Consider the following 25270-nt stretch of genomic DNA (forward strand, 5'->3'; position numbering starts at 1 on the left):
CCAGCTAACGATGTTAAGACTGCTCATAGCTGTTCTAACCGGGAGAGTGCAAGGCTAAATAGTGCGCGTGCCCGCTGTGCGTTCCTGCTACACTGACAAGCGCTATGCGTTGTGGGTGAACGTGTCTTGGCTATGAGCTGCATGTTACGTGCGTCCTGTGTGAGCCTGAGTGAGGTTTTTGCAGTTTATCAACGAGTGTGTGCGGGATCGCGTGTGCATGCTCTTATGCGCGCTAGTATGCGCGCGCGCCCGTTCCGTGCATAAATAAATACTCACCATGGTTGCGTTGACTTTACCTGATTCACATATGAGGACATGGGTAGGGGGGGGGGACAAGAGAAAAGAGAGAGGAAAAAAGAAAGAACAAAAAACAAAAACAACGAAACAACAACAGAAACATGAATGTGAGAGAAAGAAAAAACACTTTTCCTGAGAGGTGTGGATTATTGATGATCCGATTATTTCCTAGTTAAATAAGTTTGCTGGTTTCTTCTGGGCAGCGCAGATGTCAGTGCGCCTCTGAAAGCCTTCAGCACAGCCAGGGTGTTACCTCTGGGTCCCGGAACAGCTTGCCGTTCACAAAACGTTTATCAACGGCAACCACCGCACGGGCTCCAGCAGACAGGTGCTTCCTCCTCAGCGGGAAGAGGATTTTCCGCCGGCGGAGGATCTCGCCTGGAAACTGATCATTCACGCTGTATTGTGTGTCTTTCAGCTCTCGTCCTCTGCTTTTTACCTGCACCTTTTGTTTATAATGTTCAAATTTAGCAACAATAGGACGGGGACGCTGATTGTCCGGCCTCTTTCCTCCGAGCCGGTGAACCCTGTGAAAGGAGATCTTCTGGACCTCTTCCTTGGGGAGCTTCAGGTGGACCTCTATGAAGGACTTAACAATGTTCTCCGGGACTTCTCCTGCCTCTTCTGGAATCCCTGCGAACACTAGATTGTCCCTCATGCTCCTCGCCTGAAGATCCAGGAGGGTTTCCTTGATGGATCGGTTTTCCTCAGAGAGACGGGCGGTGTCGTTGCTCAGGGTCTTCACGGTCTCTCTGAGGGCCTGGTTCTCCGCTGCGAGCTCCTGCACCTGCTGTTGGCTGAACTCCAGAGACTCTCGCAGACCTTGGAATTCCTTATGGAGGATCTCCAGCAGATTTAAACGGCAATCAAGGCTGGAGAGCTTTTTATCAATTTAATCCAGGACAAGCAGCATGTAGCATGTTTTTGGACAGTGGGAGGAAGCTGGAGATCCCGGAAAGAACCCAGGCATGTACAGGGAGAACATGTGAACTCCACACGAGGTCCCCCATTGATGTTGTGTTTTTCATGTCCCCCAGCTGGGACTTGAACCAGAGGCCTTCATGCTGTGAGCAAGATCGCTAACCACTGCGCCACTGTGCAGCCCGGCTTCACATTTAACAGTAATAAACTAATTCTATTTACACAGTAATAAACTAATTCTACTTATTGTTGGGTTTTTCTAAATATTTTAAGGTCTAAAACTTCTAAATGGTTAGAAATTATTTTTAAAAATTCTTTGTAATCATTTTTTTTGTAAGAAGTCCTGCAACAATACATTTTCATTAAAGTTTAAGCTTTTAAAGCTGACTTTTTCTCTTCTTTATCAACAACAAATGATGTATCTATAAATATATTATATATATAAAATATAAAATATTTATATATATGTATAAATATATATAAATGTAATAATATATATAGTGTATAAAAGCTACTTAGACACCTCTAAAAGCAATAGAAATCATTGTCATGTGGGCGTCGTCGACCTCACCAAGATGGCGTCGCACTCCGCCACCGTTGGCCAGGCTTCTAAAGCGGGCGTGTCTCCTCTAGTGATATAACTTATTGGCCGAAACGCTCTATTTCATGAAAGTGAAACGCGCACTGAAGCGTCGTGTCAAACGGGCCATCCCTAAATATTACACTCAATAGGGATGGGAATAGAAGCCCCATGAAGCTTACAAAGGGGTTCATGTAATTGTGCTGGAAAAATGAATGAACCATTTGGGGCTTTGAAACCATACAAAACAGCGGCATCTGGTGGCGGACTGGACATATATAAATGCTTCAACTAAGCTCATTGAAACACTTCAATGTGGAAATGATAATATAAAGAAACGTAAAACAACAAGTGTCACAAGTTGTGACGATTTCTGTGAGAAGTGCTTGTGTTCCATTGTGAATGCTAACTATAGAGTGAGTGCTTGTGAACCAGGGCCTAGCTAAAATGATTGGGTGGGATATATTTCATGGATTTTTATTTAAAAACAGAATATTTTCTTCTGTTCTGGATTTCAGCCTGTTTTGTCTTTGGCTGATGACTTGGCCAGCCTTGGAGAAAATCCTCTCAGCAACACAGAGGAAGCTGGTTTCATTGTCAGCTTGTAGACTATAAAACTTTGTGGGTAACCCAGAATCTCAGTGGGTCCTCAGTTCTTGGGATTTTGTGTTCTTTTAAGAACCTAGAAAGGAATTAATATCCTGTTGTCATGCAGCAGTTTAAAATGATCATAAATGATGATGAGGATGATAGTGTTTACTGCACCTCTGAACCTCAGTTGTGCTGGTCACCTGCTGTTGAGTCCCCACATGCCTGTCCAGCAGGAACCAGAGACCACCACCCTCCTGCTGATATGAAGGACCTTCTCTGGGTGGTGACTGTGACTGTGGCTCTGCTGGAAGTATCTGCTGCATTGTTGCAGACACTCTTTAGAGAGCCGCTCTATGGCAGTGTGGGCAGAGCCTTGGCTGCAGAACCACAGCTCTTTAAATCTAGGGTCCAACAAGGTTGCCATTGATATGGGGGGGGGATGACCATCTCAGAGCTGAAAACTCACAAAGATTGTTCTTCAAGTTAGTGGCCAGTTTCTCACCCAGTGGGTGTGTGATCTGACCACATCTGCTAGAGATGTAATGTTTCAGCATTTTAACAGTTTGAATGACTTTGGAATGACACCCTTTTTTCTGCAGAAAACTCAACTGTGGCCTGTTGAAAAAGTGAAAGAACGCTCAAGCAGTGGTATATGGCCTGGTATTCCTCTGAGGTGAATAACAGCAAGCACGTTTTCTGGAGAGAAAATAACACAGTAAAACAATAACTACAACAAAAGTAAAATCTTAGTAAAAAATCAGTAATCACCTCTTAAATTCATTTATGCTCTGGCCTGGCCAGCTGTCCCTGCATCTCTGACAGCTTCTCCTTCACTGTGGTGCTGGATTTAAAAAGACCAACTGTCAGAATTACAAACTACTGTCCACACAAAGAGTCAAGGTGCTCTCAATCTTTATGTAGTTGTAAGGCAGAATGTGGGGAAAAATGCACCCATTGAAAATAATGTGGCAAGTCTGCAGCCTACAGTGCAGCAGCATGGCAGCCAGACATCACCAGAGAGAGACTCCATCTTGAAAAGAGGTCCTCTTTTATAGGTGGTTGGCTCCACCCCTTGCCATACAAACACAATTAACAATCAAAATCAAACATTTCCTAAAAACAAAAGAACAATTACATGCATTTTCCTAATTACCAAAGCAATAATTAGACAAAGAAGTCCAAACTTTAACAACATTCTTTAAACAAAAATGCAAAATAAAAAGAAATCATTTTGAATTTAAAACAGGCCTGTCAAAGGAAACCAAAACAATAGGTGGGTCCACTGGACATTCAGGATACAGGAAGTACTCCTATGAAATCAGGAAGTAAACAGATAAGACATAGAAAACAACCAAAAACAGAAAATAAATAAAGTGAATTGCAAGAACTGTTGGAAGTTTACAGCTATACAGTGTGTGCACCCACTGATGCTGTCAGAAGCAAATACACTTTATTTAACTCAAATCGTGACAGACTTGTGCTCTGTCACACCAACGATCCTGTGGCCATACTTCAGATGTCCTCTAGTTCAGGGGTTTGGGAAAGGGACTTTTTCACCACCAAATGAAGAATATGTGCAAAACACAGTACGTGCTGAAGAGGTAGTGTATTATCACATGCAACCATGCTGGGAGCACAGTCTGTAACCAGGCCTGTCACCTGGAAGAAAGATTACTACATGTTCACAAATCATGTATATTAGATAGTGGGAGGCCATGTCGATGAATAATCTTGTCTTTTATTGATCTAGCACCTTCCCTTTAATTTCACATTCTTCCATGGAGAGATTTTGGCCTCAGCCAAGTGAGCTGCAGTGTGGGTTTGGGGAAACTTCAGAACCCCCAAGACCACAGAGGCCCGGTCCACCTAGAATGAACAAAATCAACCTGAGATACATAAACCAAAGCAATGCACAAAGCAGGAGATACCTACCTCCTCTGTGATAAAATGACATGTTACAGCCAAGTAGGCATCCATGTTAATGGATGTCCACATGTCTGCTGTCAGGCTCACTGCTAACCTCAGCTAAGGCCTTCTCCTTTGTGGCGTTGTTTGGGATTCATTTGTATTTATGGACAATAGCTCGCCCAACTGTTCAAACACATGTGACATCTGAACCCTGGTTCAACCAAACAATGCATTCGGCGCTTTATACGTCATCAACCATGTGATCTGCGCTAGTTGACACACGCCCAGAACCTCTGCTTCATGAAGGGGAAACAAGGTCTGTGTCAAACGGGCCATCCCTACAAACCACCCAAAATAATAAAGGAGTTGTTAGGAGTGATTAGAAACAGAATAGTTAGAAACTCCCTTTTAAATTTTATTACACTAACTTTTACTTTTTATCACATTAATGGTTTAAACTTGATTCACTATGTATTATCATCTCAAAGTTATATTACATTCGAAGACAGAGCACAACCAAGACTATTGTCTCGCAACATCCCTTTAACATCCTCCCCTTTCATCTTTGTGTGTTCTGGTGTATGCGTTCTGGCAAATGTCTGTGATAACCTCAGAGAGATCTGACACTTTAGGTTCTCTGACCTTCGAACATCTAGCCCGCAACAGTCTGTGGGTGTGTTTTTCACACCATGATCCATCGAATGAGGTTCTGAATATGCAAATGCAAGGTATATATACCAAGCCTATTTCTGAGTTCCTTTGTTCGGACTCTGATGCAAGAACCCTGGTCATCTGTCTGTAACCCTGCGTACAAATTTGTGCTCTTGCGCGGATTAAACCTACAAAAGCTAAGTTTTGTCTCTGAGTCATTATTAATTTATTTCTGTTTGCAAGAAACTGACGGGGTACGAACCTAATATAATACAGTCCTTTCTAGAGAATCCAGTTTCTTCACAGGAGTTGACAACAGAGTGAATGTCAGTGTGTGTCATCATTATCAGGGGAGTCCCTCTGATGATTCAATGGTTGAATGTTTGCACCCACCCAACCAGTATTAGCTGTAGATGAAGTGTATTTGTGTGTGTTTGAGTTCTTGTGTGGAGTTTCAGATAGATAAACCTGCCGCATATAGTAGAAGAAGAACACAAGAGAATGAACTGAGGGCCAATAAATAAATAAAGTTCAGGAGATGAGAAATAAAATGATCATAGAGAACATTAGAGTGAATCACAGCATCATGAAAATGGGGGAAAGTTCAGTAATAATAATATTAATTCACTTTATTTCAGACTCAGATGTGGTCTGTAAAATAAGACAGAACATACAACAAAAATAGAACTTATTTACAAACATTTAAATAGAATATAATCTCTGTGCCCATTGTATTCTCAAGGTGGAGGTGTAGCGGCATGAGCTTCAAAGCAGAATTTTACTAGTCATTTAGATGATATTTTTCAAACAAATGTAAGTTTTTATAGCTTTCAAATTCTTTTAATTTTCCAGAAGTTCACTGTATTTTTTTGTTTCACAAATGAAAAGACGTAAAGAAGGTTTCATGTGGGCATATTGTATTGTGAGCAGCACATTGCACTGTTTGCACTGTTTGCAATACTTACTCTATTTATTGTTCTGACCATTGTGTCATTTTTTAATTTTTGCCTACTGTTGTTCTTTTTTCTACAGTATTCTTAAGTGCTTTATGTTGCACATTAGCACAGAAGCAAATTCCAATTCTGTGAAACTGCTCTGTTCACTGAAAATGGCAATAAATGCTCCTTGAATCCTTAAATATTTACATTCATGCATTTGGAATTTGGCCAGAAGAAAAATCAAATGGAATAAATAGACCTCATTGTTTTTTTGTTAAAGAATTGATTCCAACATCCTGCAAAAATAATGCAATGTTATAAAATGACCCACAAAAAAGTGGGCAAGTTCAGATTCAATGAGTCAAATTTCATGTTGATCCAAAAAGCAAATCAATTCTTTTCAAAACAGTTCAGGAAGTTCACTTGTGCAAGGAGCTGTAACGTTTGCTTTTTAGGAAAACAACAGCACTTCTTCTGGAACCAGATCAGTGGCCTTGTGGTAGAGTGTCCTTCCTAAGACTGGGAGGCTGTGGGTTCAAATCCAGGGCTCAAAACCTTCAAATATGATTTTTAAAAATTGAGGATCAGATATGACAAAAAAAGGTATCCAACAAAAATGCCTGACGTTCCTCGATGCACCACTAGATGGCAGAAACGTCAAGAGTTTCTCACACTTGTGTTAAGAACATCCAAACTCCACCTTAACCTGGTTACCTGGTTATTTAGTATTAATTGAATGCAATATGATTCCATAAATATGAAATTTTTGAACCAGTGGGAGTAAAAGTGACGTCACATCCTTTCATGTTTTTGGAAGAATTTGTAAAATTATGATCCTTTTATATCTTTACTTTCTACATTTACTTCATGTAAAGGTGTCATTTCATTGATTATTTTTGACATTTGAACAATTTTAATGGCTGAAACTGAGTTTAAAAAAAGTCTTCAAACTGAAAAAATGAACAGGATGATGATTTTAAGTGATGGTTTGTGTCACAGTTTTAGTTGCTTTACTTTTGTGTTTATGTTCTGTTTTGTACTGCATAGGTTTGAGTTCATTTCCGGTTTTATTTTGTAAGTTTTCCTTTCCTTTTTATTATTTGGAGTTTTGCTTTTGGTCCCCATCTGTCCTGATTGTGTTCACTTGTGTCTCGTTTGTCTGTGTGTATTTAAGTCTTGTCTTTCCCTTCCTCCTGTACTGCTCTGTAGTATTAGGTCTCCCCTGTTCATGTGTATTTGGTTGTCGAGTTTGCCTGCCTGATGCAGTGGTATTTTAGTTTGGTTGATGTTTTTTAAATGTAGTGATGGGACGATGATACCTCAAGGAGTGTATTGACACACTAAACAAACTGTGTCGGCACTGTATTGATACTGTGTTGGTCACCCAATAGTGACCCCTGCAGTAGTTATGAAATCATTGCAGGTAAAGAAATTCCTTGTTTGTGTAAATGCTAAAACTGAGTTGGTATGTAAAATACAGCAAATTAGAGTAAAAATTCAGAGTTACAACTTTTTAACTTATGTGCACATTTGTCAACTTAACTGTTAAATCATATGAAATAAAAGACAAAAAAGTGATTAGTTCATGAATTTTTATTGAGGAACAAAAGTTTTTGGAGTCTCTTTGCTCCAAGGCGATTTCTCCTCTTATACACCAGCTCTCCAGCCTTGGAAAATACTCTTTTGCATGGAACAGACGATGATGGTGAGAGTTTTAAGTGCAAGTTGATGAAGATGTGGGTATATTTCCTGGTTCCTTTTCCAATATTGCAAAGGATCTTGGTTTCTGGGTGTGTTTGTTTCTGCCAGGTAGCGTTGGACTTGAATAATGGAGTCAGCTGTTGCGTTCCTCTTCTGGGTCTCTGCAACCTCCATATTTAACGTTTTCCAGAGATTGTGCCCTAAAAAATAGTTAATCATTACTTTTTATCACATGATATATCATATCACAAAGAGCCACAGAAATGTATTTTCATACCTGAACTTTACGATACAGTTCCTGTATCGGTCACGTGATTCTTTCTTAAAGCAATACACTCACCGATACGAGGTTTCCCTCTTGAGCTCTCAGCAAAGTGCTGATGCACCAGTGTCGCTCATCCCATCACTACTCTCTGCGCCTGGGTACGTCCTCAACCTTACCCCATAACAGTTTGGTTCTGATTTTCAGAATAAAGTTAGAACAACAATAGAAAAGAACAACTGATAGAAGTTTTCTGCTTTGTCATCTTTCATTAAATAAGACAAACATGCAAACAAAAATCAAAGTTGGCTATTAGTTATTAACTCTGATAATTCATTCATTCTTTATTTGACTTTCAAATTCATTTTTCAAAGTTAAGTCAATAAAACTAAGAAGTGATGGATTTGTGACAAAAAACCGTTTCCTCCACATGTTCTCAACATTTATTCTACTCCCTATAAAACTCTGGTTGTTGTCGGGAAGATTTCCTTTTCCTTAAGAAATCCAAACCAGCAAAATGGTTCAAATTGTGGAATCATCCAAAACTGTGACGGGTACATTTCTCCACCAGATGTCACTATTCTTTGTCTTGAAATTTGTATTCAGGAACTGAGTGGGTGAACCTTACAACCGTGGAAGGGCAGTTTTTCTGGTTGATCTGATTGGCCGGAATTTGCATGTCAAATCCGGTGAGGCTTTAATGGAAAAGAAACGGCGGCTGTAACGTGGATTAAAGTGATTTTCACATGAGAAAAATTCACAGCAAGAAAAACTTGCTGCACTTTCTTACCTTGGTCTTGGGTTGTTGGTTAACGTTTTAATCCACGTTACATCCAACGTTTTTTATGCTATTAAAGCCTCTAAAACAAACGGGTTTGGAGAACAAGTTTGACACAAAAAGCTGAAATTTCTAACTGTGATAGTCAAAGAGCCACATCACACACTGACCTGCCAGACACACACACACACACACACAATTAAAGCCACCTTATTTCCTGTAACACACTCCTCCACTTACAATACAACAGCACTGGATTAAACGGTGCAGTTTTAGTTATGGATGATTTTTTTCTGTATTTAACGTTTAAAAATACCGGTAAAACATGCATGCTAGTGTGTGTTTTAAAAAGGCAGTGGAAGCAAAACTGAGGTGGTTGTGATTTATCTTTTATTTTTTCAGTCATCAATCAGAATCCAAAAATCCATCAAAGTCCTCATCTTCTGTATCTGAAATAAACAGCTGATCTAAATTTCTATCAAACACGGCAGGTTCACTCTGGTCATTGTCAGAGTCTGTCTTGTTGCCGTGCGGCTCCTCGTGAATGATGCCGGCTTTTGGGAAAGCCTGAACATCAGTTCAAGCAGACGGGTTAGCCCAAACTTCTACAATCCATTCACAGATTGTGGCATAACTTACCAGACGCTGCATCCCAGTAAAAGGAGCAGAAGATGGACATATTTTCATTGTAATCCGGTGCAAGCTGCTGCGCTCAAGTCGATCGTTCAACACCGGCAACCTCGCCTTGTTTCCGCACAAACTTAGCTGTGTCTTCTTGACTGTCGGAGTTCTTTTTCCAGCTTCCTCCACTTATGATCCATGGATTCATTCAGCAGCTGCTGGACTCCCATGTTCTTCTACATAGCTGATAGCTGCAGTTTAAACTCTGCTTCATCATCTTGTCTCTTTGCAGACGGCACTTCCAGGGTTTTCAAAACGATGTCCTTCTGCATTATGCACATTCCTGCACCTCTGTACTGAAGGGGGGGGGGGGGGGGGGGGGTCTTCCCTCCTTACCTTCCTCATGTTTTCTCTCCTGCGTCCTCTTAATCAAAGTCACACAACAACACATTAGGGGTGGTGTTTACACTTTGGAGAAAACGCAAGACTTTTATTTTCGCCTCATGGCTGTGAAAGTACAGTATATAGAAACTATGATGAGAGGCAGAGAGTAGCATGTGGCTCAAGAGACGCGGGTTAGCCACTCCTGCTCTGAAAAATTAAAGTCCTGCCCTGCTGCCTCACTGGATGACATGCAAATTTTCGGCCAATGATATCAACAAGTAAGGGACCGTCCCCAAGTGAAAACCGCCCCCCTGAACACTGCGAACAAACAGGAGTGCTGCTCAGTTAAGATTGCAGGCGTGCAGTTATGAAATGCGTGGTCACTCGGTTAGAATTGCGCCTGCGTGTAAGGTTCCTCACTCAGTTGTCTTTACGCTCTTTCAGTTAATGACAGAGATGAAACTCCATAAACGTCCTTCAGGAATGTGGTTCTGCTGCTGAACATTCTTCCAGACTAAAGCAGAGAAAAAGTCCCACAGATCATCTGGAAGATCCACATTCTTTCAGTCAGAGCTGCTCTCAGGCTCAGACTCTTGATCCAAACAGTCTGAATGTTGATGCTTCTGTCAGCAGTAAAGAGGTCAGAGGTCAGAGCAGAGCTTTCAGTCACCAATGTGATCAGAAAAGATGGAAACATTCACAGAGAAACTAGGAATGTTCCCTAAAATCAGAACAATGTTGATGTTTGCAGATCAATTCCTAAAAGCTGATGATGTGTTTGAGCTCAAAGGAACATTTCTGCTTTGAACAGACGACCACCACGACCATGAAGGCATCACAGCTCCTGCTCCAAACTCCAACATGTCGGCTGTGATGCAACAACCTGACAGTTGATCTGACAGCAAAGGAATGGATGAGGAAGACAGACGAGAAGGAAAGTCTCTGCAGAGAGTTGAAAGACGACAGGAACGAGCTTTAGCTGGTATTTTTGTTAGAACTGAGCGACTTTATCAGCAGAATTAAGAACAAGGAAGTGAAGACTTTAAGCACTTCTGATTGGTCAGACCGATGACGCGTGATTAAGCCTTTTAGAATGATTGGTGGAGACAGTTAAAGGGGCGGGACTTTTCCTTGCACAGTTATCGCTGCAGCTGAATCGCGGTACCGTTATTCTTATCAAAATGTCTTTAATAGAATCATATAAACACAAAGAAAAAATAATTTTACAATCTTTCATATTCTTAACTACTCTGTCTTTTATCAGGGCCTGTTTGGATGAACACAGAGCTGATATCCTGGAGATGGGAAATGTTTTTAGATCAGTTAATGAGGGCAATTTCCCACGGCAAACTAGTGTGCCGCGGCACACTGGTTGAAAAACACTGACCTAGGGGAACACCTTTTTTTGGGGCCCTTGTCGGCACCCGCCCTCCATTCCCCTTTTACTTGCATATTAGACACCTTCATTAATCTAGGGTCTTGTGGGTGTGGTCTGGTGGAGGAGGGAAAGGTGAAACGTCTGGACTCAAAACATAAAATATAATAAATAAATAGAATACCATATTAAACAAAAACGAAACTGGGTTTATTCAAATATGCACCTTGGCTACCAGAAGAGGAATAACCTCTTATTGTAAAACTAAAACATGTCCAACACAAAAGGCCTGTCCTGTTGGACAGGTAAAGTTAAAAAAAAATTCCACTTCAACTGCTTAATGTTCTGCCCTGCCTCCATTCCAGGTGGACTATCTCTGGTTCTGAGTCAGTGATTTGTGCTTCAGCTCAAACATGTCCTATTACTGAGGAACAAAGACATCCTTCAGGAATGTGGTTCTGCTGCAAAACATTCTTCCAAACAAAAGCTGCTCCTCCTTCAACAGCAGAGAAAAAGCCTCAAACATCACCTGGAAGATCCACATTCTTTCAGTTTGATGTTTTCTTTGTGATCAAATCTCTGCCTCAAACAGCTTTTCTGACTTGTTCACATTCAGACTTCAATCTGATTAGTTCTGAGCTTTAGCAGAGGAGAGACATCATCTAAATCCTGAAAACATCTAAATCCTAAACAGAATCTGACAATATTCCTCTAAAAATCCAATAGAATCTGTTATCAAACTAATAATTCTACATCATCAAATCCATTTGTTCTTCAGTCATTTTCCTTCAGTTTTAGGATCTTGTGAATTTGAAACGTTGAGCTGGAAGTTTCTGCTTCAGTGTCAGTAGATGACAGATGAGGGGAGTTCATGCACGTCTGGAAGGAGGAGAACAGAAAGCAGAAGGTCACATGAACTTCACTGAGATCAACTATTTGTCAATCTGACAGCTTGAAGCTCCGCCCCTCCTCCCAGTGACTGTCAGGTTTCTGGTTGAACTTGTTCTCTGTCTTTAGTTTCTCTAAACGTCCTGCTGTGTTCATGGGATGTTTCTTCCTCCATCTTCATCTCTAATTCTCAGGTCACTTTACAACCATCCTGCAGCTCCTGACAGTGATTTCACCTACAAACAGAAGCACCGCCCCCTTTTTCATGTCAGCATAAAACCTGACCAGATCCTGATCCTCTGACTGTGCAGCAGTGGCTGTTCACTTGGTAGAAAGCAGGCAGGTTGAGGGTTTGATTTCAGGAAGGCTCACAGTCTGATTCTGATATTAATTTTCCACTTCAGCTGCTCCACCTGCTGCCCCGCCCACCTGTGCTACCCCGCCCACCTGTGCTGCCCCGCCCACCTGTGCTGCCCCGCCTCCATCCAGGTGGACTCTTCCTGGTTGTGAGTCAGTGATCTGTGCTGCAGCTGCGTTGACACGGTGAGTGGAGACTCTTCTTCCTCTTCATCTCTTTGCAGAAACTGAAGTGAGTTTGTTTCTGGAACTTTGTCTTCACTAACTTGACTGTTTGTTTCTGAATGTTTGGAGAAGATCTTCTTCTTTCTCTGCAAACTCTCATCACTCTGCTGTTTCCAAAGCTTCATCATTGTTTATTACTGATCAACAACATGGAGGACTCTTCTTCATCAAGTCAACAACAATCAGCTGATGCTTGTTGTGTTTTTTCATTTCTGACTCCAAACCTTCCTGTTCTCCTCCATCCAAGTCTGTGTGAGAATTCATTACTAAAGTAATAGATTACAGTTCCAGGTAACTGTGTAACAGTAGAGTAATATTTCCTCATTCCATGTTCAGGAACTCTAACAACCTAGAATAGAAATGTTTGTAGTAGAGACCATGAGGCGTTAGTGGATGAAAACAAAGATTTATCTGCTTTTCTTCTCCAACTATGAATTCTATTTTTCATATAATCTTAAATAATTGTGTTTAATCTGCTATTAGTCTTCAATGAGCCTAAACTCTGGTTGTTGTGTTTCTTGTTTTTAGCACAGAGTTGTTTGTCTAGTTTTTCTAGTTCTGTCATTTGAACTTTATGACAGAGTATTGGAGCCTCCATCAAAATAAAAAATAAATACATTTACTAGAATAAAGGAATAATTTTATGAGAATAAACTCTTAGGATTGTGGGTAAAAGAGCCCATAATTTACAATAATAAAGTTATAATTGTATAAGTTATTGAGAATGAAAGTCTTCCATTTATAAATCAATAGTCTGTTTACTAGAAAAGTCTGGGTAACAAAAAGGAACCAGTATGGTGAGAGACGTAGAGAACATCGTCTTTCATTCAGAATCTCTTTCACTAATAAAGAAATATTTAGTCTTTTAGTGAGTCGACATTGTTTTAGTATAAGTTTGAGGACATTGAAGAGAATTTCAGGACACTGGACGTCTTCAGAAGAAGATTGTTGACCCACAGGAAGTAGATTTCTGGCAGAACCGTTTACGCCGTCTGCAGTATAGCTGCTTATAACCCTGGCATAATAGGCTTTATGCCAGGGTTACACAATCAACTCTATTTTTAGAAAAGCATGCCTGTTTCCTTGGTAAATTATGACCTTTTTCATAATTATACGACTTTATCTTTTTAGTATTTCTATTTTTTCTCATAAATATATTCTTTCAAATGTATTGTTCTATTTTTAATCCGGTACCACTACTTCTTGGTAAAACCTGCTTTAATGAAACAGCTTTTTTCTGAGGTTTACAGTCCTGTAGTTCTGTTTGCACTTTTTTCTAAAGGTGGATTCAGTCTGGAAAAGTCTGTTGGAAGAAGACTTTTCAGCTGTGTTAAAATAAACGTAACACATAAAACTTAGACACGTTTTTCTGTCTGATAATCCAACAATCACTGCTTTATATTTGTCCGCAGCTCATCGGTTCCTTCAATACTAATCTGTTTAGGTCACATGACCATCGGCTACGGTGGCCATTTTGGTTCAGTTTTCCACTCTGAGGATGGATTGTATTCAGACTGGGGAATCTCAGAGCGAACCGAAGCTCAGTCTGATTGTAAATGAACAGAGACCACCTCCAAAGATGGATCAGAGAGCGGTTCCTGGTTCCAGTCCAGGATCCACTTGGGTTTATTCAGACTGAATATTTGTGGAAACAAACTCTGGTTCACTTTAAACAAATGTGTCCAGTCTGAAAACACCTAAGTTTTCTTTTTATGGACTAGACTCACTGAAGCTGAATTCTGATCCTCAGATTGTGTTTACATTGTTTTCTCTTTACCAGAAATAAACTTTATTATCAGAAATCTTCATGAAACCAAATCCTCCTTCATAGAAATGAGAACAACTTGGTGGTAAATTTGTCTCTTCGATAGTTTTTCTTCTGCAGCTGTTCTAAAGAAAAGAACTAAAAAGTAACTCAGTACTCATGTTACAGCTTTCAGAGAGTAACATTGTGAAGTAATGGATTACTTTAGAACAAGTAACCTGTAATGTTTTCCAGTTTAGAGGTTCAACAGTGGAATCAAAGTCTCTGTTGGAGCTTTGAGAGGAAGAATTCATGTCTTTCTTTCTTTTCTCCTCATTCTTTGATTTCTGTCTGTTTTTCTTGATGCTTCATGTTTCCTGAAGTGTAGAAACAGGAAGTTTGTTGTTTCTTTGTCAAAGTGACTGAATGGAAATGTTGCTGCTGCAGCTCCATGTCTCCACCTGGTGGAGGGAGAGCAGAAGTGCAGCAGCTGATGGCAGCTTCCTCTGATGATGATGAGGGTTTCCTCTGCAGGTGAAGGAGGAAGGTGTGTGTGAGCTGATGTGGATCCAGTGAATCCAGCAGCATGGATCAGTGGGAGGAACCACAGGAGGGAGCCCCTCCCTCTGAAAGCAGAGATGGTAACCATGACAACCAGAGGTGAGATGAACATCTCCAACTGTCCATGATCTTCTCCCTGTCAGAGCTCAGGACTCACACCAGCAACCTTCATTCTTTACGGGAACCAACCTGGACCTGAACCTGAATCTGGATCCAGCTGGAAGTCCAACAGAAGTCAAAAGTCAATGGATCTTCCTCTCAACTTCAAAGACATCCATTCAGCAGTGGAACAGTGAGTGTTTGTCAGAGTTTTTGGAGGCTGGATTCTAGTTCAGATGATCAACAGTTTTCAGATGAAGGACTTGAGGTCTGGTTCAGTTCTGGATCTCTCTGATCAGACTCACTTGGAGCATCATGTGTGTGATGAGATCTTTTCAGTTGAGTCTTCTGAGAGTCTCTGAGAGACATCAGAGATGTTGGAGAAGAAAACATGTTGACTGCTGACTCTGACTGACAGCAGCTCCAGTCTGATTCCAACCAAATCAGGAGAAAAGTTCCAGTTTTCTCTGGATTTGGGAGATTTTCAGGTTGAAAACGTCTGAGTTTGGTTTCATAGTGTGGCTGATTTCTCCAAGTCTGTCAAAGTCTGACAAAGTTGACCACACCCACAAAGGGAGCATCCAACAAGTCTCCCGCAGACTTTGCTGCTTTGTGCCCAATATTGTTGTCTGGATTGAGTTACGAATTAAATAAATGGTTCATACTGGTCAATATTTAATACTAATGTGCCGAGCGTCTGACTGAGTCATGGGAGGTGAAACTGAGCGGCTGAGCGTGCTACGTGAGGTATTTAATGGCGACGCACGCACTTAATTCAGGAAAAAAAAACACTGGCAAATAGTCAGGGCAAAAACGTTACTTTTATGCTATGCTCCTCTAGGTCCCCCTAGACATGAAAATGGGCATAATAGTTGTTAATGTGTACATGGAACTTGAATTTGTAAATATTTGTTGCTATTATTGTGTATGTTTGAGGTTTTTACCTATTGACTGCTGACTTATTAAATGGAAATTAAATAAATATAGGAAAATGATTTCAAGTGGCAGTCTGAGTAAATCAATCTTCAATGTTGGATGATCAGCCCTTTTGAAGGGTGGGAAAATGTTGGGTTAAAACAACCTGCAACATCAGAATAACTACATAAGGAAAGAAAGACAACAGACCAAAGGTACCTTTTACGAGGAGAGCAAACAGAGATCATACCCAGTAACAATCTCTCTCCGCTCTGGCGCATATTCTGTTGCCTCTTCTTTTATTAAGTTTGTTGGGTTTTCCCTAATTTACATATGCGCTGAGCTCTAAGGAGGGGAAACGGATAAAACACAGCTGTAGTGCCATCAGAAAACATCAATCGCAACATGTCTGTCTTTTCACAGTCTTCCCACATCATCTCTGGAACTGCAAAGCCTTTTCTCATGGATAACTGACACAGAGCGTCCTTTGGTTTCGGTCTTGTCACAGATAACACATAGTTCTCATGCTGATGCTGGGAAGACGTTAAGATAGTCAGTCTCCTCCCAAGAGTTTCACCTTCACTTTCCTGTGAAAAAAACTTGAACACAGACACTTCTGCATGCATGATTATATTACCTGTATAGCTAGGTAATGCATAAAAGCAAATATGAGATAATACATACATTATTCCCAAAGAAAAGCACATCAAAAAATTAGGAAATACTTGACAAATACTCCCCCAACGTTTAGCTCTAACCTTAATAAGACATTGCTGAACAACCACACTTTAACAGAATTATCTACAACAATCCAGTCCTGAATCTTGTAGTCAGTGGATGTATATGAAGGGAAACAGGTAGTCACTGTGCTGTTTGCTGACATGCTGTGTACCACACACAACATGGACCAGGAAGCAAAGGTAAGACTTGTTCCAGGAAGCAATGTCTAATCTGGAATTGTTCATCTGTGATTGACCTGCAATGAGAATTTCAACAAGCAGAAGAAGGAGCAAAGATGAACCATGAAAAAACTATTTTTCAAAAAGTACTAATGGAGACATTTGCTGTGAGAGGATTCTGTCAGTTTTCTAGGTTTCTGTTCATTTAATAAACTAAAATATAATTTAAACACATCTCTAAAAGTATCAATATTAGGGTTTATTGCCTCCATTTACTGCAGTGAATCAGACATTTTGACCAAAGTATAACCAAAACACATCTATGTCATCTATATAGAATTTTAGGTCAGAAATGTTAAAACAGGACAATGAGTTGATGATTAAAAGTCATTCATCCTCTAATCAGTTTTGTCCCTTTTGGGGTCACAGGACTGCAGGAGCCTATCCAGGCAACTTGCGGGCCAAGGCAGGGTTGACATCCTGGACAGGTAGTCAATCTGTCGCAGGGCCACAATCACACAACCATTCACTCTCACATTCTCACCTAGGGACAATTTAGAGTAACCAATTAACCCATTAAGCATGTTTTTGGACGATGGGAGGAAGCCGGAGACCGCAGAGAAAACCCACGCATGCACTGGGAAAACATGCAAACTTCATACAGAAAGGTCTCCGATTAGTGTTCTGTTTCAGGTCCCCCAACTGGAACTGGAAGCGGGGGCCTTCTTGCTGTGAGGCAAGAACGCTAAACACTCTGCCACCGTAGAGCCCTGATTAAAAGTCATTCATACAAATTATACTTGTAGAACGGATAGTGGACACATTTTTTTTAATTAATCGGTCACGATGGCAAGGATCGTTTACAGGTGACGAACTGTCTCACCTGCCCCCCTGACTGCACATTCCTGCTGAGACATGTTTAAATAAGGGACAACCGAACCGATCCCAAAGCAAATTTCACCCGGTAATTTATAATCAAAACTGCCCAATCTGGCAACACTGGTGATCGGCAAGGCAGCTGAGGTGCTGCATGACGGGATCTGTTGGAAATTTGTTACCAAAGCTACACATCTGGATCTGGATCCAGCATCAAAGCTATCCATTCAGCAGTGCAACTGTAAGTGTTTGTCAGAGTTTTTGGAGGCTGGATTCTATTCAGATGATCAAAAGTTTTCAGATGAAGGACTTGAGGTCTGGTTCAGTTCTGTGTGTGATGAGATCTTTTCAGTTGAGTCTTCTGAGAGTCTCTGAGAGCAGAGATGTTTGAGAAGAAGACATGTTGACTGCTGACTCTGACTGACAGCAACTCTGATGCTTTTGTGTTTGCAGAGGTCAACAGGTCACACAGAGAGTCCAGTCTGCAGACTCCAGCTGTGGATCCATGAAGAGTGACCAATCCAAACGTGACCCTATATTCTTCAGAACTGAACCAGGATCTTCAGACTCAAAGTATGAACCAGTTTCTTTTTTTTAATTACTTGAAACAGGGGCCTTTTTGTGTGAGGCAAGAGGGCTAACCCAATAACCCAATCTGGCAACACTGGTGTTTGGCAAGGTGGCTGAAGCGCTGCATGATGAAATCTGTAGTTAATTTGTTACCAGCACTACATATCGCCAAGCGACAAATACCAACACTAAAACATTATCTTGGGGGCTGGATATAATTACACGGTGGACTGGATGTGGCCCACTGGCCTTGACTTTGACAAGTGTGGAATGAAGGAGTCTTGATAAAGTGAATCAGAGAAGAAGGTACGAACAAACCTTCTGAAAGTTGAACCAAAGATACTTTTTGTCCATAAATTACATGACGGTCAAAAGATTATAGTTCAGTCAAATAAATATTTTCCTTAGAATGTCACTGTTCAACCAGTTTTTGATTTTATATATAGATATTATATTTTCTACCAATCAAATTGTTCTATTAATACAAAAAATTTTGTTGAAGAAGCTAATGAGGCTCATGGATCCTCCTTAATCTAGTTTTCTAGGTGATGTCAGCAGTTGGTCTGGTAGTGTTCCTGTTGTGTGTGTGTGTGTGTGTGTGTGGGTGTGTGTGTGTGTGTGCGCGTGTGTGCGTGCGCGCGCAGTTCCATGTGTTTTTTGTTGTGTGACATTAACAAATGTCCAAATGTTTTCAATTGTCCTGACTTCATTTACAGTGAGAATGATATATAAATTATATATATCCAGCGTTCGACATAAGCGGTTATCTGGTTGTCCGAGACAACCAGATGGAGGACAAACAAAATGAACCTGATGGTTGTCCGTGTGACAACCTGGTCTTTTATTCAACATTTTGGTATTTTTTGACTATTTTTCAAGTTTCAAGGGTTAGTTCTTGGCAACCTCTGAATTGAGACTTACGCACCAAATTCTTTCCACCGACAAAAAAGTGTGTGCATGCTAGCAAAGCCTTTCTGTTTGTACATGTGCACTTTCAATAAAGATTATTCAAATGTGTTGAACGGCACCTGACGCGACCGCTAGAGGTCTCTAAAAACATGCAAAAACATTTAAAACACATTCATTAACACTATAACTTTTAATCATTACAGAACAGACTGACATGAGCTGAAAAAATACTTTTTCCATGGGATTGATATGATATTTTACATTTTTACAACAGTCTTTGTATTTTATATTCTTTAAGAAACATTTGTCAAAAACAAAGAAAAAAAGAAAGAAAAGAAATATTTAAACCTGTGTAAAGATACTAGTTATACGGGAGCCGGTTTAGCTCGTGCTGGTTTGCGGCGCCTTCCGTCCGTGAAACCAGGGTTCGACTCCGGGCTGCTCCCTGTTCCCTTCTCTACCTCTGTGCCGGTTCCAAGCCCGGTTTGAGAAGGTTGCGTCAGGAAGGGCATCCGGCGTAAAACATTGCCAAATTTACCATGCGACTTGTTCACTGTGGCGACCCCGGATGGGAGAAGCCGAAAGTGGAAGAAGTAAAGATACTAGTTATAAAGATATTAGTTTAAAGTTTTTGGCAAAATTTTGTGTAACCAGATGCTTCAATATTTAGTAAAATGTTTGTTTTTAATATTTAAAGAGTTTTTTAAATGTCCACCATAAGAGGCAGTTGATATTAAATGTATAGAAGAAATGAAGATGTAAGTACTGACATGTGAGTGGGTTTCGTTGTTGTTGAATATTGGTATCGAAGGGCAACCAAAAATTTGGGCGGACAACAAAGTTTACTTGCCATTTTTCCCCTTTATTTAACGCGGATTTCAGATGTTCCACCAATCCTTAGCTACTTCAGAACATTTTTACACTAAATATTTAAACATAATATTTTTCCAGATCTTAACTTCAAGACATTTTTTCTAACGGGACCTCTTTAAATTTTAGTTGAAGACCCCCCAGGGGGAATCAGCCCCCACCAATGCAATGTCATGTGTAAATTTATGGAAATCTAATTTCCGCATTCAAAAGCAGCCCGCAGAGCTCATACACCATCCAGAAGCCCCTCCTCTGTTCTCCAAGGAGAGAGTTCTCCATTGTCAGAAAGCTTGCTATGAGTTAAGTAGCCATAAGTCCATAAGTTGGTTTGTTGGGGAGGATGGTCTTAAAAACTGTGCTACAGTCCACAAAGAACATCCCTGTTAGCTCTCCTCTTGCTCTAGTTGGGGCAGAGCATCAAGAAGGGCTGTGTGTTGTTGAATTGGACCATTTTACATTGGAGTGAATGGAAACTGTCTTGTTTGTAGAACATTCTAGCTGTGACATGACTGTAGTTATTTTGGGTTAAATCCACCAGTACAGACAGAATGGATCTGATTGTTGCTGATTCTCCACAGACTGGACCAGCAGAGCTCAGAGACTCCCAGTGGTCCGTCTGTCCAGCAGCATCAAACACAGCTGGACTCCATCTTTCTGGTCTGTACATGAACAACAACTACTTTCCCATCATTCTGTCCACAGTCGTCTCCATGCTGCACTTTGGACACCAGTGGACTGTCAGTGTGTCCAACATGGAGCTGATGTTTGGCTCCATGACTTCACTCTGATTGGCTCATTCATCTGGAATTCTGTTGCAGCTGCTGGAGGACAACATTGTCACTTTTGTCAAGAAGGAGCTGAAGAAGATCCAGAAGCTTCTGAGTCACAGGGATGATGAGGAGGAGATGGAGGATGAAGATGAAAGGCTGAGGAGCAGCAGAGAGTCACTGATGAAGATCACAGTGAACTTCCTGAGGAGAATGAAGCAGGAGGAGCTGGCTGATGGACTGCAGAGCAGTAAGAGGATTTCTCTGAAGGTTTCAGCTGCTGAGAAATGAAGATTTACTGATGTCTGAACACATGGAACCACAGGGATTCAAACCCTCATCATTCAGGGCTGCAGAGAGTTGATTTATTGTTTGTTGTCTTTACTCAGGATCTCCTGCTGTTTGTCGTGATAAAGTCCAATCTGGTCTGAAGAAGAAGTTCCAGTGTTTGTTTGAGGGAATCACTAAAGCAGGAGACCCAACCCTTCTGAATGAGATCTACACGGAGCTCTTCATCACAGAGGGAGGAAGAGGAGAGCTGAATGAAGAACATGAGGTCAGACAGATTGAAGCAGCATCCAGGAAAGCAGACAGAGCAGAAACAAGCATCAGACAAGAAGAGCTCTTCCAACTCCCAGCTGGAAGACCAGAACCAATCAGAACCGTGATGACTAAGGGAGTGGCTGGCATTGGGAAAACAGTCTTAACACAGAAGTTTACTCTGGACTGGGCTGAAGGCAAAGCCCACCAGAACCTCCAATTCACATTTCCATTCACTTTCAGAGAGCTGAATGTGCTGAAAGAGGAGAAGTTCAGCTTGGTGGAACTTGTTCATCACTTCTTCCCTGAAACCAAACAAGTAGGAATCTTCAGCTTTGAAGACTTCCAGGTCCTCTTCATCTTTGATGGTCTGGATGAAAGTCGACTTCTTCTGGACTTCCACAAGACTCGGATCCTGACTGACCCTAGAAAGTCCACCTCAGTGGCTGATCTGCTGACAAACCTCATCAGGGGGAACCTGCTTCCCTCTGCTCGCCTCTGGATAACCACACGACCTGCAGCAGCCAATCAGATCCCTGCTGAGTGTGTTGACATGGTGACAGAGGTCAGAGGGTTCAATCATCCACAGAAGGAGGAGTACTTCAGGAAGAGGTTCAGAGATGAAGAGCAGGCCAGCAGGATCATCTCCCACATCCAGAGATCCAGAAGCCTCCACATCATGTGCCACATCCCAGTCTTCTGCTGGATCACTGCTACAGTTCTGAAGGATCTGCTGAAGAGAAGACGAAGAGGAGAGCTGCCCAAGAGTCTGACTGAGATGTACATCCACTTCCTGGTGGTTCAGGCCAAAGTCAAGAAGGTCAAGTATGATGGAGGAGCTGAGACAGATCCTCACTGGAGTCCAGAGAGCAGGAAGATAATGGAGTCTCTGGGAAAACTTGCTTTTGAGCAGCTGCAGAAAGGAAACCTGATCTTCTATGAATCCGACCTGACAGAGTGTGGCATCGATATCAGAGCAGCCTCAGTGTACTCAGGAGTGTTCACACAGGTCTTTAGAGAGGAGAGAGGCCTGTACCAGGACAAGGTCTTCTGCTTCATCCATCTGAGTGTTCAGGAGTTTCTGGCTGCTCTCCATGTCCACCTGACCTTCATCACCTCTGGACTCAACCTCATGGAGGAAGAACAATCACAGATCTCTCAGCCTGAACAGAGCAGTCCAGTCCAGTTGTACCAGAGTGCTGTGAAGAAGGCCTTACAGAGTCCAAACGGACACCTGGACTTGTTCCTCCGCTTCCTCCTGGGTCTTTCACTGCAGACCAATCAGAGTCTCCTACGAGGTCTGCTGACTCAGACAGGAAGTAGCTCACAGACCAATCAGGAAACAGTCCAGTTCATCAAGAAGAAGATCAGTGAGGATCTGCCTGCAGAGAAAAGCATCAACCTGTTCCACTGTCTGAATGAACTGAATGATGGTTCTCTAGTGGAGCAGATCCAACAGTTCCTGAGGTCAGGACGTCTCTCCACAGAGAAACTGTCTCCTGCTCAGTGGTCTGCTCTGGTCTTCATCTTATTGTCATCAGAAGAAGATCTGGAAGAGTTTGACCTGCAGAAATACTCTCCTTCAGAGGAGGCTCTTCTGAGGCTGCTGCCAGTGATCAAAGCCTCCAACAAAGCTCTGTAAGAACTCTCAGGAAAATCACCTTCAGTCAACAAATGAATCTGATGGAAACATGAAAGATTCAATAACTGCTGTCTGTCTTTGTTTTCTTCAGACTAAAAGGCTGTAATCTGTCAGAGAGAAGCTGTGCAGATCTGTCCTCAGTTCTCAGCTCTCAGTCCTCCAGACTCAGACATCTGGACCTGAGTAACAACAACCTGCAGGATTCAGGAGTGAAGCTACTGTCAGCTGGACTGGAGAGTCCAGACTGTAAACTAGAGACTCTCAGGTCAGTTTCATTTAAATATTGATTCTCTACAAGAAGTTCTGTCTGGTTTCTTCTTTCTCTTGGGAGAAAGTGTCAGATAGATGTCCCTAAAAAAAGAAACAGCAGTAGGTAGAATAAAAACATCAGTTAAATTCAAAACCCCAACTGGGTGTAATCTGATTACCTTTTTTTCTTGCATGTTTTTCCAAACCAGACCAAACAGGAGAACATAAGTCCATCCAGGTGTTGATATCTGGGACAAATTCATGTTCTGTGTTCTTTGAAGAAAACATGAATCAATCTCAGAACGGAAGATTTCAATGGACAAACAGTTGCAGCAGATGTCTGATTCTCAGCCCTGGTTCTAAAACAGACACAAATCTTTGCTGGATTAGAGTGAAGAACCTCTGCAGGTAGTTTATGTATGATGCTGGGGGCAGGGCTACCTGGCCAAAGAAAGGTTTAAACCAGAGGTCACCAACATTTTTGGCATAAAGTGCCAGTTTGACATTTTCTCTGTAACAACTGTGCCATCACCAACAATAATGAGAACTGTACTACAAATAAATAGAAAAAATACAAAAACATTTCCAATAGATATAAAATTTTATGGAATTCACAAACAGCATGTCAAATAACTTTAACAGATTGTAACAACTTTTAAATGGAGGTGAGATAAAGCTTTCAAACTATAAATGCTTTATTTAAGACTGTCTTTTATGATTGAGTGTGAGGGTAAATGAAAGTTGTGTGTCATTGTTGTGCTGCTGCCTCTTGGCCAGGACGCTCTTGCAAAAGAGATTTTTAATCTCAATGAGTTTTTATCCTGGTTAAATAAAGGTGGGAAAAAAAGATTTTGGTATTAACTCAAAAAAGTGCTTTCATAACAATATTGCACAGGGAAATAAATCAAAGTTGAAATGGCAATGTACAGTGCTGGACAAAATTGTTGGTTAGCTAATTATAGTTATATACATTTCCCTCAATTGGACAGTGACATTATTTTCTTGGGTTTTTTTTTTTTTTGGAGTGGTGATCAGCTTTAATATTAAATTTTAAAACTTGTTCATTTTAACATTCAGCAGAGCAGAAGGAAAATGTGGGTTTAATCTGACCCCACCCGTCATCAACAATATAATATACTGTTTTTCCTGGGAGTTGTTTGGGTTTGAATCCTGAGCATGTGGGTGAGGTTTTGGGTTTTGACTCTGTTCATGACGGAGATCCCGGCCAGAGCACTACTTTAAGGCCTGGATGAGGTTGCTGTGGTGCAACGGTAGGCAGTCGGCCCCTAATCGAAAGACATTAAACTCCTCGTTGCCTCTGATGCAAGGTTGGTGCCAAAGTTTGGCAGCAGTGTGTGAATGGGGCTGTGACTGTAAAGCGCTTTTTTTCATGTTCTTGGGTCAAAATCCAAAAGAAATTGCTAAATAGCCCCACTCCCAATGAATGCATAATGTATTTTCATTTACAGGTTGTCACAAAATGTTAGCCCAAAATCTCAACAGAAAATGTCATCTGTCAGTGTCTCATCAGGGCGGGTCCCACCTGACTTAATTTACCAAGTTCCTGGACCTCCAGCTGCCATCACTGCTCCTGAACACACTTTTCTGTCTGATTGCAGGTTGGAGAACTGCAGTTTGACAGAAAACAACTGTGAAGCTCTGGTCTCAGCTCTGAAGAAAAACCCGTCCAATCTGACAGAACTGGACCTGAGCGAGAACAACCTGCAGGATTCAGGAGTTCTTCATCTGTGTGGTTTTCTGGAGAGTCCAGACTGCAGACTGCAGACTCTGAGGTCAGACTCCATGTTTTTCCTACTTGCTGCCGTGCGGTAATTGGGAGGATCTGGCTGCTGTGGCGGGGGTCTTGGTGTGGGCACTCTCCCTCCTTTTTACATTCCATCACCCATTTTAGAAGAACAAAAACACTCACTCGAGCACAGGTGTTAGCTCACCTTTGCACTAATATTTTGCGTGATTGAATGAAACATTTCACTCTAGTTGGTTTTAAGGCATAAGTATGCGTGTGTGAACAGTATTTGTATTGTGTACATGTTGACATGTGAACATTTTTGGAGCTAACAGGTGATTTTATAACATTTGAGTGTGTGTGTGGACAGGCCTCACCCTTAAAGTCCTGTATTACATCTGAACC

General features: G+C 41.3%; 1 protein-coding gene and 1 long non-coding RNA gene across 6 annotated transcripts in view; both read left to right on the forward strand.

The window, feature by feature from the left end:
• The window catches only part of LOC110016784 (NACHT, LRR and PYD domains-containing protein 12), a 94520-nt gene that overhangs the window by 63528 nt on the left and 5722 nt on the right, over positions 1-25270 (forward strand). For 2 of the 4 annotated variants that reach the window (XM_023961423.1, XM_023961428.1), the window contains one exon: positions 24738-24911. In XM_023961423.1, coding sequence (XP_023817191.1) covers positions 24738-24911 — 174 coding nt within the window. Of the gene's footprint in view, positions 1-14993; positions 15075-18024; positions 18145-20498; positions 20578-20738; positions 20938-21076; positions 22866-22960; positions 23135-24737; positions 24912-25270 lie in introns of those variants that run through there. The other 2 variants (XM_023961431.1, XM_023961437.1) reach the window with 2 other exon arrangements.
• Positions 12333-14849, forward strand: LOC111948450. 2 transcript variants are annotated; one of them, XR_002874466.1, is made up of 2 exons: positions 12333-12438; positions 14756-14849. It is a non-coding gene; the product is annotated as an uncharacterized LOC111948450 (long non-coding RNA). The 2 variants fall into 2 exon arrangements; XR_002874464.1 differs by having other exon boundaries at positions 12337-12484.

The sequence above is a fragment of the Oryzias latipes genome, chromosome 2 (assembly GCF_002234675.1).
Source record: "Oryzias latipes chromosome 2, ASM223467v1".
NCBI lineage: Eukaryota > Metazoa > Chordata > Actinopteri > Beloniformes > Adrianichthyidae > Oryzias > Oryzias latipes.